The sequence below is a fragment of the Aspergillus viridinutans genome (genome assembly GCF_018404265.1).
Source record: "Aspergillus viridinutans IFM 47045 DNA, scaffold_3, whole genome shotgun sequence".
NCBI classification, from domain to species: Eukaryota; Fungi; Ascomycota; class Eurotiomycetes; order Eurotiales; family Aspergillaceae; genus Aspergillus; species Aspergillus viridinutans.
The window spans coordinates 892,397-906,323 of NW_025091219.1; the positions used below are offsets into that span (position 1 = coordinate 892,397).

At 52.4% G+C, this 13,927-nt stretch overlaps 6 protein-coding genes across 6 annotated transcripts; 3 read left to right on the forward strand and 3 right to left on the reverse strand.

The window, feature by feature from the left end:
* Positions 1-1,458: 1,458 nt before the first annotated feature.
* On the forward strand, positions 1,459-2,971 carry Aspvir_005262 (argininosuccinate lyase ARG4; the record flags this gene model as incomplete). Its single annotated transcript, XM_043268481.1, has 3 exons — positions 1,459-1,513; positions 1,582-2,412; positions 2,463-2,971. 3 exons carry the CDS (start codon positions 1,459-1,461, stop codon positions 2,969-2,971), a joined length of 1,395 nt encoding a protein of 464 aa, XP_043124416.1.
* A 253-nt stretch (positions 2,972-3,224) lies between these two features.
* On the reverse strand, positions 3,225-4,473 carry Aspvir_005263 (uncharacterized protein; the record flags this gene model as incomplete). The annotated part of the gene is made up of 2 exons (XM_043268482.1): positions 3,225-3,853; positions 3,918-4,473. 2 exons carry the CDS (start codon positions 4,471-4,473, stop codon positions 3,225-3,227), a joined length of 1,185 nt encoding a protein of 394 aa, XP_043124417.1.
* Positions 4,474-5,677: 1,204 nt separating this feature from the next.
* Positions 5,678-7,921, reverse strand: Aspvir_005264 (succinate dehydrogenase [ubiquinone] flavoprotein subunit; the record flags this gene model as incomplete). Its single annotated transcript, XM_043268483.1, has 6 exons — positions 5,678-5,897; positions 5,957-7,345; positions 7,405-7,568; positions 7,620-7,693; positions 7,753-7,807; positions 7,880-7,921. 6 exons carry the CDS (start codon positions 7,919-7,921, stop codon positions 5,678-5,680), a joined length of 1,944 nt encoding a protein of 647 aa, XP_043124418.1.
* Positions 7,922-8,630: 709 nt separating this feature from the next.
* On the reverse strand, positions 8,631-10,121 carry rpt1 (proteasome regulatory particle base subunit RPT1; the record flags this gene model as incomplete). The annotated part of the gene is made up of 4 exons (XM_043268484.1): positions 8,631-9,510; positions 9,560-9,789; positions 9,842-9,956; positions 10,027-10,121. 4 exons carry the CDS (start codon positions 10,119-10,121, stop codon positions 8,631-8,633), a joined length of 1,320 nt encoding a protein of 439 aa, XP_043124419.1.
* A 360-nt stretch (positions 10,122-10,481) lies between these two features.
* On the forward strand, positions 10,482-12,411 carry Aspvir_005266 (chaperonin-containing T-complex subunit CCT4; the record flags this gene model as incomplete). Its single annotated transcript, XM_043268485.1, has 7 exons — positions 10,482-10,526; positions 10,585-10,636; positions 10,690-10,712; positions 10,768-10,797; positions 10,847-10,876; positions 10,927-11,499; positions 11,557-12,411. 7 exons carry the CDS (start codon positions 10,482-10,484, stop codon positions 12,409-12,411), a joined length of 1,608 nt encoding a protein of 535 aa, XP_043124420.1.
* A 469-nt stretch (positions 12,412-12,880) lies between these two features.
* On the forward strand, positions 12,881-13,537 carry Aspvir_005267 (uncharacterized protein; the record flags this gene model as incomplete). Its single annotated transcript, XM_043268486.1, has 1 exon — positions 12,881-13,537. The coding sequence occupies one exon, from the start codon at positions 12,881-12,883 to the stop codon at positions 13,535-13,537; it is 657 nt and encodes a 218-aa protein (XP_043124421.1).
* Positions 13,538-13,927: the final 390 nt, after the last annotated feature.

Consider the following 13,927-nt stretch of genomic DNA (forward strand, 5'->3'; position numbering starts at 1 on the left):
TCATGAGAAAATCAATACTCTATTAGGGCATGCGGTGGCTGATGCATATGAGGAGCCAAAGTTTATCTTCTTTTACAGAAACTGTTGCATCTGTGGCTGTGCCCTGTACTTTGCAGTTCTTTGGCTAGTTGCACTGGTAAGGGATTCTCTGGGATTCCAGCAATCTTTTCACATCACACGTAGTGGAATAAGAGGCAGGTCGTGAGATATTCGATGATCCAAGCACGGCTAAAGGCTTCAGATTTCTCTCCATTCTGTACGCTCACCATTAGACCCTTCTATGGCTTGCGTGCATCGGGGGGGGGGGGGGGGGGGGGGGGGATCCTCTCTGGCTTGGAGAATACTTGATCAACGCGGCCCTCCGATGCGTGGTAGATCAGTTTCTTAACATCGTATCCTCGAGCGAGTTGCCCAAGTGAACCAGATATGGCAAGCTCATTGACCGTGTCCTAATGTTCTTGCCCTTCTTCGGCGCCTAAAGAAGTCGAGATCCGATCTAGTCCATGGATCCAGTTGACCACTTCCTGTCTCCGATTCCCAAGGCTAACGACTTCACGATCAGACATTGCTGAGTAGATCGGAGGATGGCAAAGGTAAGGCCTCTATTAGTTGCTGAGTGAGGGAGATATTTGGTCAATATATGGTGGAATAACCGAGATTTGAGGTACTTCGCTTTTTCGGACTCTTCAAATTCCTTTTCCCCTACCAGACTTGCTTCTCGGTTCATTATCGTCATGCTACTCGGTCGGAATGTAGGTGGTTCGTGCATCAGCAAGACTTCCCATAATCGGTCCATTCCGCTTGACCCTGAGAGCTGTATATAGGAGTTCCCTAACACATATTCAGGGATTGTTTGCGGCAGTGATAGCAGCTTGACCCTGCACCGTCATCCATATGTCTTGTACCATTTTAGCCCATTGGCCATTTGACTGCTTTGCTCGATCCAAGATCTCTAGATTCTCACCCTGCGTCTTGCTATTCACTTGGATCGTATCCGCCTTCGACCTGTACTGTGTTGTCAGAACATTCTGTATCACATATATATTGCTTGTTGTATCATAGCTGTCAATATGATAGTGATCTTGCAGCCCTCAGATGATAATATTTGCAGCATCTATGTCAACTGAAGATTGACTGATAGCGTGGCGGCTGAACTCGTCCAACCGTACTCCGACAGCGGACCATTGCAACGCTCGTGAGGCAACATAAGCCCATATTATCAGAATACCATGTATATCGAGCGCATGCAAGAGTAATAGATAGAAATCAACACTCTATGGCTATGACAAGAGTAAGTTGTGACTCATTGTTGATAAGAATCGGCCCCATCCGGTTAGCGCCGATGTCGCTCCCCGCGTGAATCACCGAATAATTATTTGGATTCCTTCCTGTCCATCACCTCCTTCTCGCAACACTCTCCTCTTCAATTCATCAATTGCTTCGTCTACAGCTTCCACAATGAGTGCTCCCAAGTCTGTCGCAGAGAACATGCTCTGGGGTGGTCGATTCACCCGTGTGTACCCCCTATCGCAGTTTCAATGCCTCTGAATACAACTAACCTACTTATCTTTTGACTCATAGAGGGCCTCGACCCCCTGATGGTTCAGTACAACCAATCCCTCCCCTATGATCGTATATTCTGGAAGCAGGACATTGCCGGCTCGCTTGCCTTCGCCCGAGCCAATACCAAGACCGGCATCTTGACCCAGCACGAGTTCTCCGAGATCGAGCGCGGGTTCAAGCAGATCGCCGAGGAATGGAGCACCAACACCTTCGTCGTGAAGGAGAACGACGAGGACATCCACACAGCCAACGAGCGCCGACTCTCCGAGATCATCGGCAAGGAGATCGGAGGCAAGCTGCACACCGGCCGGTCCCGCAACGAGCAGATTGCAACCGACATGCGCCTGTGGCTGCGGGACGAGCTGCGCAAGCTCGACGCCGTCCTGTGCGACCTCATCAAGGTGTCCATCGCGCGCGCCGAGAACGAGCTCGACTTCATCATGCCCGGTTACACACACTTGCAGAAGGCCCAACCCGTGCGGTGGAGCCACTGGCTGCTGTCGCATGCTACTGCCTTCGCCAGTGAGCTGCAGCGTCTGCGGGAGGTCACCCGGCGTGTCAACCGCAGCCCCCTGGGCACCGGCGCTCTGGCCGGAAACCCCTTCCAGATCGACCGGGAAGCGATGGCCGCGGAGCTGGGCTTCGAGGGCTTGCTGTACAACTCGATGAACGCGGTGGCCGACCGCGACTTTGCCATGGAGACCATGCAGTGGGGAAGCTCGTTCATGCTCAAGATCTCTCGCTGGGCCGAGGATCTGATCATCTACAGCAGTTTGGAGTTTGGTTTCGTCCGGTTGTCCGACGCCTACTCGACCGGCTCGTCGTTGATGCCTCAGAAGAAGAACGCAGGTGAGTTGCTTTTGTTTGCTGTCGTTCTTGACTTCAACTAACGAGACCAGACAGCCTGGAGCTTCTGCGTGGCAAGGCCGGTCGCGCCTTCGGCCACATGGCCGGCCTGATGATGACCATCAAGGGTCTCCCCACCACCTACAACAAAGACTTGCAAGAGAGCGTCGAGCCCCTGCTGGACCACATCAAGACCGTCAGCGACAGCATCCAGATCGCCACCGGCGTCCTCTCGACCCTCACCGTCCTCCCGGAGAAGATGACCGCCGCCCTGGCGCCCGAAATGCTGGCCACCGAAATCGCCGACTACCTCGTCCGCAAGGGCGTCCCCTTCCGCGAGGGCCACCACATCTCCGGCCGGGTCGTCGCCCTGGCCGAGAAGAACAATGTCCCCATGGACACGCTGTCGCTCGAGCAGTTGAAGGCGGTTGACGCGCGCTTCGACGAGGATGTCCAGGCTTGCCTGGACTACGAGCGTGCCGTTGAGCTGAAGGATGCGGTCGGCGGTACCAGCCGCCGTGCTGTGCTGGAGCAGACCGCTGTCCTCAGGGGTCTGTTGTAAGAATATGATCTGTTGTAATATTTTGTCTTAGGGAATGAAAAGCTAGCTCTTTCGGGTTATATGTTTTAGTAGGTATATAGAATACATTTCGGTCCTCTCTAGCCAACAATTAATCTATATCAAATTACCACAAACGTCACACAGATAAATATCAAATGCATCAAAGCAACCAGCAATAGACACTGGGTATGCAATCACCGAGACCAACCACCCAGCACAAGAGCAGCAACCCAACCGCCAACGTCAACAAAACTCACACCCCCGTCCCACTCTCAAAACTCTTCCTCCACTCCTCCCTCCGCCCTCCCTCCTCAAAATGCATAAAACTAAGCACATGGCCGATCTCCTCCCCAGAACCAGGGTACGGATCGTCGCCAGGAACCCTGTAATCAAAGTTGGCGCCCAGAATCACCCCGTCCGGCGTGATGATCGACGGCAGCTGTGGTTGAGCGGGCTGATCTATCTCGGAATTGGCATGCTGCACGGGGAGCACCTGGCGGCGCTCGGGAGGGATATTGATGAGTTCGCGGTGGGAGTAGGCTGCTAGCTCGGCGCGTTGGCGGTAGAAGCCTGTGTCTGAGAGTTCGGGGGTTGTGTCTGCTCGGTCTGGGGCTGGCCCTGGACTGGTGCTTGTGCTTGTGCTTGTGCTTAGGTTGAGGTTGAGATCTGCGGAGGGGTGGTTCGTTGTGGATGATGCTGGTGGTAAAGAGGATACGGAGCTGTGGTGGGTTGTCTCAGCCGGTGCTGAGATTTTGCTTGTGTTTGTGTTTGCGTAAGTGGACGGTTGGCTTATGGTGATTGACGTTGCGGATGCTGGTTCTGAGGCGGGCAGCGTTAAGGCTTGGTTGATGATTGCGTTGGTTGGCGTGTTGCTGTTCGGTACTAAGCGTGAAGCACGGTCAGCTTTTTACCGCAGCAAAACTCATGTAGGAGGCGTGTATCTCACCATCAAGTAATCGTCCCTCGTTCCCTGACCCCAGACCTCTACTGCTTGCAACTGTCGACCCTTTCTCGTGGCTCTCGCCACGAGGGACACGCCAGCGCAGCAAAACGAACCGTTTACCATGCTTCTTGCGAGACCGACAAACCAGGAATAACAGCCCGCTTAGCAGTATCAAAGCTAGTACACCTCCTACAACACCCCCGATCAATGCGGCGTGGTCACTTCCATGACTCGCATCGGCAGTATCAGTATCTGTCGCCGGTGCAACAGCCTGAGTCACAGTCCGAGTCGGAATGATGCCTGGGATGTCTCCCAGCGAGCTTGTAGACGGTGCGGTGGTGATAGCTGCCGTTGGCGAGGTCGTCGTTGTAGTTGAGGCAGCTCTCGAGGTGGTTGAAGTAGTCGCAGTCGACGATGTAGTCTGGCTTTCTTGATCCGGGCATACACCCGTATTGCACGGATCGACTGAACAACAGCCACGGAAGTTGCCCTTGGAGCAGACATACCATTGCTTGCTGCCGGTGCAAGTGTTGGCTTGACGGACGAGATGGAGGGTCATCTCTCAGACGACTGAGACGTCAAATAAGTCAACTACACTTCCACTTGCACTCGCAGAAGATAGAACCAATAAATTGGAAAGACAGCGAAGACAACAAAAACGAACGAAGGCATGAAGAGCGAGATCTTGAGAGGTCACCGCGACAGTGGTTACGTTACCATGGAGTCGAGCGCCATGTGGTCGTTCTGATCCAAGAAAGGTAAAAGGAAGTACGAAGTGCAATGAGCATTGTTACTTTTCTTGGGAAAGCATGGCTATGCAAGTCGTTCTGAAACAATTCCACGCCAAAGCAAATAGCCATACGAAGTGGCAAAGACTCAATGACTCGAGTTCTTTGTCTGCCAAAAATATTGAGTCGGGGCGATGTCCTCGGTGCACAATCATTCGATCTATGAAGTCAATACCAGCCTCCACAAGGATTACAGACTCAGGGCTCGTAGCCGATGACAGGTGATGCCTCATCCTTCACTGTCGGACTCGAAAAAGGGAACTATGGTTGCAATAGTGGCATTCGTCTAGACTCGAAGGATCTGCGCTTTGCGTCACTACCTTAGTCAGGCTTGAGCTGCTAGACATCACTGAATCCAAGTCCACTGAAAGGACGTAGCCCCATTGACTTGCTGATGTTGTTTGACGACCAGTATCTAATCGCAGGCATTCGACGGGCCGTTGGAGTGATTTCTTTGTCTTAAGACGAGGACTGGCAGACAAAGAAAAGGGCCGGGAAGACACTGCGTAACCGGATTAGGCCAGTTTCCACTAAAGTCAAAGCCAAAGAAATCTCGAGGTCACATACCTAGCAGCAGGAATTAAGAGACTATCCCAGGTCATCCAGTGAGCCTCCAGATTGTCATATAGCGGCTTATATTGAAGAAATTCTAAGTTGATTGGATAGCCCTATCCTGACGCAAAAGAAACTCCAATTGTATATGAGAAACTGCTATGAAAACAAATAACGTGAGTACACCTAACTCATCGCCTGAAAGGGAAAACATGGATATACAGATATAACACAGGGAAATGCAGAATTTTCATGACGCTCCTTTTGATAAATCCATCCTCCACAGTTCAGCAAAGCAATTAAGGGCTGATGGATCGAAAAGCCTGTGGTTCCTATCTTGAGGTTGACTCGGATCCTGTGGCCACTCCAGCCTCATTAAAGACATGTGAATGCTGAGATCACATCAAGTGCAGAGAAATGTATCTAGTAGACACGCTTGAAGGGAGGCACGCTCTTGCACTCATTCTCGTCGAGGGTCTTGTGCTCGACAGCACGGTAGCTCAGGTCGATCTCACCGTGAGGCTTCTTCTGCCAGGTGAGAGTGTGCTTCATCCAGTTCTCATCATCACGCTCGGGGTAGTCCTCACGGGCGTGGGCGCCGCGAGACTCCTTGCGGTTGGCGGCGGCGATAGCGGTTTGAGTACTAGAGGATCATCTTGTAAGCATCTATCCTGAAAAATTGAGAGCTAAAAGGATACATACGCGCAAGTGAGCAGGTTACGAAGTTCCAGAGTTTCGACAAGGTCAGAGTTCCAGATCATGCTGCGGTCCTTGGTACCGACTTGATCGAACATCTTGTCGACGGCGGTGATCTTCTGAACACCCTCGTCCAAACTCTCCTGGGTACGGAAGACGCTGACATCAGTCTGCATGGTCTTCTGCATGGCGTTACGGATCTCGTGAGTTGACTTGGGGCCATCGGCGTTGCGAACGAAGTCAAGGTCCTTGATGGACTCGGCACCAGCGTCGGGGCTCAGCTCACGGTGAGCCTTGCCAGGGGTGGCGATGTCACGGACACGGTGAGAAACGGCACGGCCGAAGACGACGAGATCGAGGAGGGAGTTGGCACCCAGACGGTTGGCACCGTGGACGGAGACACAGGCGGCCTCACCACAGGCGTACAGACCGGGGACAACCTTATCGTTGCCCTGCTCATCCACAGTCAAGACCTCACCGGTGTACTTTGTGGGGATACCACCCATGTTGTAGTGGACGGTCGGCAGGACGGGGATGGGCTGCTTGGTGACGTCGACACCAGCGAAGATGGAGGCGGTCTCCGAGATACCGGGCAGACGCTCGTGCAGAAGCTCAGCGGGCAGGTGGCTCAGCTGCAGATAGATGTGGTCCTTCTCGGGACCAACACCACGGCCCTCACGGATTTCGAGGGTCATGGAACGAGAGACGACGTCACGAGAAGCCAGATCCTTGGCGGTGGGGGCATAACGCTCCATGAAACGCTCACCCTCGGAGTTGAGCAGATAACCACCCTCACCACGAGCACCCTCGGTGATCAGGCAACCAGCACCATAGATACCAGTTGGGTGGAACTGAACGAACTCAAGATCCTGGTTGGGCAAGCCAGCACGGGCGACCATGGCCATACCGTCACCAGTGCAAGTGTGGGCAGATGTGCAGCTGAAGTAGGCACGTCCGTATCCACCAGTGGCCAAAACAGTGTGGTGGGCCTTGAAGCGGTGCAGGGTACCGTCCTCCTGGTTGTAGGCAATGATACCACGGCACTCACCATCCTCCATCAGCAGATCCAGGGCGAAGTACTCGATGAAGTAGTTAGTGTTGTGGCGCAGAGACTGTCCGTAGAGAGTGTGGAGAAGAGCGTGACCAGTACGATCAGCGACGGCGCAGCAACGGTAGGCCTGACCACCCTTGCCGAATTCCTTGGACTGACCACCGAAAGCACGCTGGTAGATAAGGCCATCCTCGGTACGGGAGAAGGGGCATCCGTAGCCCTCGAGCTCACGAACACTAGCGGGAGCCTCTCTGGTCATGTAGTGGATGGCGTCCTGGTCACCAAGCCAATCGGAACCCTTCACGGTATCGTACATGTGCCATCTCCAGTCGTCAGGGTGCATGCTGCACATCGAGATTAGCGCAATCATCCAAGATATAACTCCATCATTTCATTGGCATACTTTCCCAGAGCAGCGTTGATACCACCCTGCGCGGCAACAGTGTGAGATCTTGTAGGGAAGAGCTTCGAGACACAGGCAGTGTTGAACCCGGCTTCCGCCAGCCCGAAGGCCGCACGCAGACCGGCACCACCAGCACCGACAACAACAGCATCGTATTCGTGGTCCTACCGTCAATTAGACCAGCTCGTTTCCATGTCAATGCGACAGTCACTTACAATGACAGGATACTTCGAGGAAATGTAACCGCTAGCCTCCTTGGCGCGCAAAGGGCGGTTGGCGAATATGCGGGCTGGAAGAACGGAGTTAGTGAACAGTGGGGAGGTCAAACTTCGCGGGATTCAATGGTACCTGCTGGCCTTGTCGAGGAGAATAGACGTCTCTGGTCCCTCAAAGCACGGGAAATCTGCGCAAATATGCGAGTCAGCACGGCAACAGTACAGAATAAAGGATGGACAAAGACCCTCGGGTAACCGACCTTCGAAGCGGGAGCTAGGCTCCGCAAGCTCAGGGAGCTCATTGTGGGAGGATCAAAAGAAAAGAGACACTATTGTATATGACTCTGAGAGGAGGCTATTAGATGAGGAGGACCAACAGCACCAAGGCAGTTGTTAGTGGGAGGAGGAGGGGAGAACAGGCAAGATGAGGTCGTATTCACGAGCTGCACTTTTGGATCGTCGGTTCTCAGAAGAACAGGAAGAGTTGGCTGACATAATCTTCCCTCAGTTGCCGACGGCGAGGGCCGGGGCCGAGATAGCCAATCAACTGGTGCGCAGTAGTAATCACCTCGGGCAGCCGGGAGCTTCTCATTGGCCGAAAAGGGCAAGGCACGTGGCCGGTCTTCTATTTAACCCGGCAGCAGCGAGGAATTCCGGGGTGGGTGGCCGATGGAGACGATGAGACGGGGTGATTTATAGATGAGCTTCAAGTATTCAATAAGTAGCTACACTTTATTCTCTAGGCCAAATTGAAAAGCTGAACATATTCTTAGCACAGTATGGGTGGAAGTCGGCTATGCGTTGGTGCGGAATCACGTGACTACGTATATCGCATATAACCGATCAATCGACTTACTGGGACACAACTAGTACACCGCGAGTATGTTGGCATCTGATAATGCACAGTAGATCATATTAAGGAAGCATCATAGACCGAATCACCGAGCTAAATCTGATCATACATCCATCCAGCCATGCAATGTAACCCAAGATGCATAAAGACGACGCCATCTAATTGTACTGCATGTATGTCGCCGTCGAGTTGAACTTGAGGTTGCCCTTGATGACCTTGTCCACAGCGGCCAAGAAGTCCTTCTCCGTGGCAACCTTCCGCCGCGCCCGGATCGCAAACATGCCAGCTTCTGTGGCAACGCTCCGTAATTCCGCACCCGTAGCATTAGGGCACAGTCGGGAGATCAGCTCCCACCGGATGTCTCTCTCAACTGACATACTCTTGGCATGAATGCGGAGGATGTTGGCGCGACCTTCAACGTCGGGAAGCGAGAATTCGATCTTGCGGTCAATACGACCAGGACGCATCAGGGCAGGATCCAAGGTCGACGGTCGGTTGGTTGCAAACATGACCTTGATGTTACCACGGGCATCGAAACCATCCAGCTGTGTAATCAGCTCAAGCATAGTACGTTGAACCTCGTTGTCACCGCCAGCTCCATCATCAAAACGAGCACCACCGACCGCGTCGATTTCGTCGAAGAAGATGATGCATGCCTTCTTGGTCCGGGCCATCTCAAAGAGCTCTCGAACCATTCGTGCGCCTTCACCAACGTACTTCTGAACCAGCTCGCTACCGATAACACGGATGAACGTGGCGTCGGTCCGGTTAGCGACTGCTCGAGCGCAGAGGGTCTTGCCAGTACCGGGAGGACCGTACAGCAGCGCACCCTTGGGCGGATCGATACCGAGGTTAACGAATCGTTCTGGTGACAGCAAAGGCATTTCGACAACTTCTCTCAGCTTCTCAATCTGCTCCTTGCATCCACCAACATCGCCGTACGTCACGTCCGGTTTGTCTTCGACCGTCATCATCGTCACGCTAGGGTCGATCTTAGGAGGAAGAGGTAACATGATCTGGTACTTATTCCGGTCGACGCTATAAAATAATCAGAATTGCCAAAACAACAGAAACCGTAGCCACTTACCCGACCCTCATGCCCTCTTCGATATCTGTAGGGCTGACTCTCTCTCCTAGATTCACGACGAACTTGGCAATCTGCTTGACGTTGATGACATATTTGCTCTTATCGGGATCCTTTTCGTCGGAAATGATCTTTGTACAACGAGCCACCTGCAATGGCTGCTCCTCTGCCATGCGTTGCCTATCTGCAGCGACATCCCAAAGGTGTGGAGGCGCAAGACCGGTGTCGGATTCCTGTCTAAGGTCAGCCAAGATCCGGAAATAAAAAGCATCATCTTTAACAAACCTTGACACCGATCTTCTCGTTTACGCTCGCCTGTTTGTCCTTGATCTGCTTTTCGAGCTTCTTTAATGCGGTCGCGTAAGGAGCGGCGCCGTATGTCTTGAGTACTTGAATGTCACTGTCTCATAATCAGCCTGATACCTCATAGCTTTCATTTAGAGCTCAGCTTGCTCGCAGCCGTAACATACTCGTCTGTGAGAGGTGTGATCTTCTTCTCCGGTTCTTCGTCGTCAGCGAAGTTCTTCTTGTACTTCTCCCAGTTCGCTCCCGTGGCGCTAGGCATGGTGAGACTGGACTGCGGAACCGGATGACAAGGGAGGCCAGGAAAATATAAGAAGTCAATACAGTCGTAACGGAATAGGGTATATGATGGCAGTATAAGGTCGAAAGAGTCTGACGAGATGGATGTGTGAGGTGAAGCTTGATTGGGAAAGTGATGTGATCGAGCTCTCAAGCTTGAGGTGCTGTCACCGACGGGTTCCAGCTGTTGACGCTAGTGGCCGCCAAGCATCACCACCGCCAAAGCACCGAAGAAATTCCCAGAGCCGCTTCCAGACACTGGATCTCCTCCCCTCATCACGACCCGTGTCCCTGTTGAATTTCTAGTTTATTTTTGTGCCTCTATCCCGCGGACATATTCAAAATGGCGACCGCAGTCTCCCAGGGGGTCCCTGGCACTACCTTCAAGGTGGGTGATTTTTACGGAACAAATACTGCTTGTGGGCCGTTTTCTGATACTCGCGCAGGACAAGGAGAAGCCTATGGCGGTTCGGACAGCCAACATTCTGGCTGCTAGAGGTATTTACCATTGCTTTAACGACTGCATTACATGATAACTGACATGATTCTAGCCGTCGCCGATGCCATCAGAACGGTTTGCAATCTAGAGACCCGTATATTTTGAAGGTGAGGGGCTAACGGCTTTACAGTCTCTGGGGCCCAGAGGAATGGATAAGATGGTATGGTCATGTCCAAAGTTGCATGTTGATCAATGCTAACTGTCATTAGATTCAAACACCCAAGGGAAACACGATTATCGTACGAACTCCAGTTCCGAAATATGCAGCTCGGCGCTAACCCCTCCATAGACCAACGATGGAAACACGATGCTGAGAGATATGAGCGTGATGCACCCTGCGGCCAGGATGCTTGTCGATCTGAGTGCTGCTCAGGATGTCGAAGCCGGTGATGGAACAACTTCCGTGGTCGTGATCGCTGGTAGCTTGCTCGGAGCCGCCGAGCGCCTGTTGGGCAAGGGTATTCATCCCACCATCATCTCCGAATCTTTCCAGCGAGCCGCTGCTGCTGCGGTGGAAATCCTCCAGAACATGTCTCGCCCGATCAACCTGATGGACCGTGCTACTCTCCTGCAAGCCGCTTCTACATCGCTATCCTCCAAGATCGTATCGCAGCACTCTGGCCTTCTTGGCCCTATGGCCGTGGATTCGGTGCTCAAGGTCATCGATCCTAAAACAGCAGAGAACGTGGATCTGAGAAATATCCGAATTGTGAAGAAGGTCGGCGGTACAATTGAGGACAGTGAGATGGTTGACGGTCTCGTGTTGAACCAGCCCGTCATCAAGAGCAGCGGCGGCCCCACAAGAATCGAGAAGGCCCGGATAGGCTTGATTCAGTTCCAGCTCAGCCCTCCCAAGCCTGATGTACGTTTATCTACCTCAAAAGCGCGATACAGATGGCTAACGTATGCATGACTGCAGATGGAAAACCAGATCGTTGTCAATGACTACCGTCAGATGGACAAGATCCTCAAGGAAGAACGCCAGTACCTCTTGAACATGGTCAAGAAGATCCAGAAGACCAAATGCAACGTCCTTCTCATCCAGAAATCGATCCTCCGTGACGCCGTTAACGACCTCTCCCTTCACTTCCTTTCACGACTTAAGATTCTTGCTATCAAGGACATCGAGCGGGATGAGGTTGAGTTCCTGTGCAAGAGTCTTGGCTGCAAGCCCGTTGCCAATATTGACTCCTTCACTGAGGACAAGCTGGGTACTGCTGATCTTGTCGAGGAGGTCCAGGCGTCTGGTGCTCGGTACGTCAAGATCACCGGCATCAAAACACCCGCCACCGCTGCCAACCAGACCGTGTCTATCGTCGCTCGCGGCGCCAACAACCTGATTCTGGATGAGGCCGAGCGGTCTCTGCACGATGCTCTCTGTGTCATTCGCTGCTTGGTCAAGAAGCGCGCCCTTATTGCCGGTGGTGGTGCTCCTGAAATTGAGGTCGCCCACTCTTTGGCAATGCGTGCCCGTGAGCTCGCAGGCACCGAGGCTATATGCTGGAAGGCGTTTGCGGATGCCATGGAGGTTATTCCAACCACATTGGCCGAGAACGCTGGTCTGAATTCGATCAAGGTTGTCACGGAGCTGCGACACCGCCACGCTCAAGGCCAGCACAATGCTGGTGTCAGCATCCGTAGCGGCGGTGTACGAGACGACATCACGGAGGAGAACATTCTGCAGCCGCTCTTGGTGAGCACCAGCGCCATCGAACTTGCGGCTGAGACGGTTAAGATGATTATGAGAATTGATGATATCGCTCTATCGAGATGATTGGAGGCACTTAAATCAGAAGGGATCAGATGTGGTGTATTATGATAAGTAATTTTACCCAAAAATCAAATGATTCAGAATATAGATGATCCACCAATGCATATAACTCTTACGCTGCGTACAACTTACATAGTCTTGTGCTATCTGACCTTTCTAACTCAGAAGTCAACATATATGCAGTGTCAGACTGCCTTTGAATACTGCCCGATCCTTCAGGCTGCAACCGTCAGGAACTCTGCGAATGTCGTCACTTTGACTCGTTGAAGCCAGACACGGCCGCTCTACCTTGGTTCAACACAGTCATAGTTGCTAAATATGGCTCTCTTGCAGACAACACTCTCCCGTCTCTTCTTCTCACTTTCACCTCTCTCTACAGTCTACAGTTCGTTCGCTTTACTCGCAACTATCAACATTGGCACTCGCTTCATAACCAACTACAAACTTTCGCTTGTCACAGAAACTAAACAACATGAAGGGCCAAACCATCACTGCTTTCATGAAGGGGCTGAAGGTCATCCTCGCCCAGATGGAGACATTCCCTCACAGTTCCTGCCACAAGCGGGTCCTTAAACAATCTGCCACTCCCCCACCAACCATCGATCTCGACCTGGGAGACGATGAGCTCTTCCCGTGCGACTGCACTCTACAGGGCCGAAACTCTCTGGATGCCGCCTACCTCAGCAACCCACTACTCAGCTCGCTCAAGAGCAAGGAGTGCGGCCTGGACTACATGAGGCGCGCTCTCGACTCCCTTGAGGCCATGAGCACCTGCACACGGTGCTCGGGGAAGGAATACGTCCGGACCTTCCTCTATCTGCTCTGCCGAACGATCTTGCAAAGATGCCGGGTGTTCTATCAGCACCTGGTTCGGACGTACGAGGGCAAAGACCAGCAGCCTCTTTTGCTGGATGATTACCAGCTTGCAACGGTCGAGGAACGGGCTGTGCTGCTGTGTATGTTCACCTATGTCGAGATAAAGCGATTCCACGACTGTGTGGGCCGCATTATTGAGACGCTCAGAGAACAGCCCATGTTCGATGAGGATGCGTGGGGCCTCATCAAGGGTCAGGCCTATAAGCTGGCCATCGATACGGCTGAGCTTCGCTTCCAATCCATCCACTGTTAACGCCCATTCGGGTGGATAGGACGAATTGAATTGAACACACTTTGTATCTTGTTTTCGAAAATACCCAGGATGATCTATTTCAGGAGTTTGGAGTTTATTGGCTATTTTACAGGTGTATGGACCCGGACTGGGCTGATATGGAGTATTCTGTATTCCCTCGCTTGAACCAGGCGTTCATGTATGCTACTAAGGACTGTTAGTCTCTAACGAAGTATCCTTTGACATCTTGAAAGTAGTACTCCTGGTCAGATCCTACTATGTGCTTGACTCTTGAAAGCCCAAGCAGAATATACGCAACTTCGTTTGATATACAACAAATTGCTCATTGCTGCCACCCTATTCGTGCAGTACATAGACACCACAGTTATCTCTAGCGATAGATAGAATGAA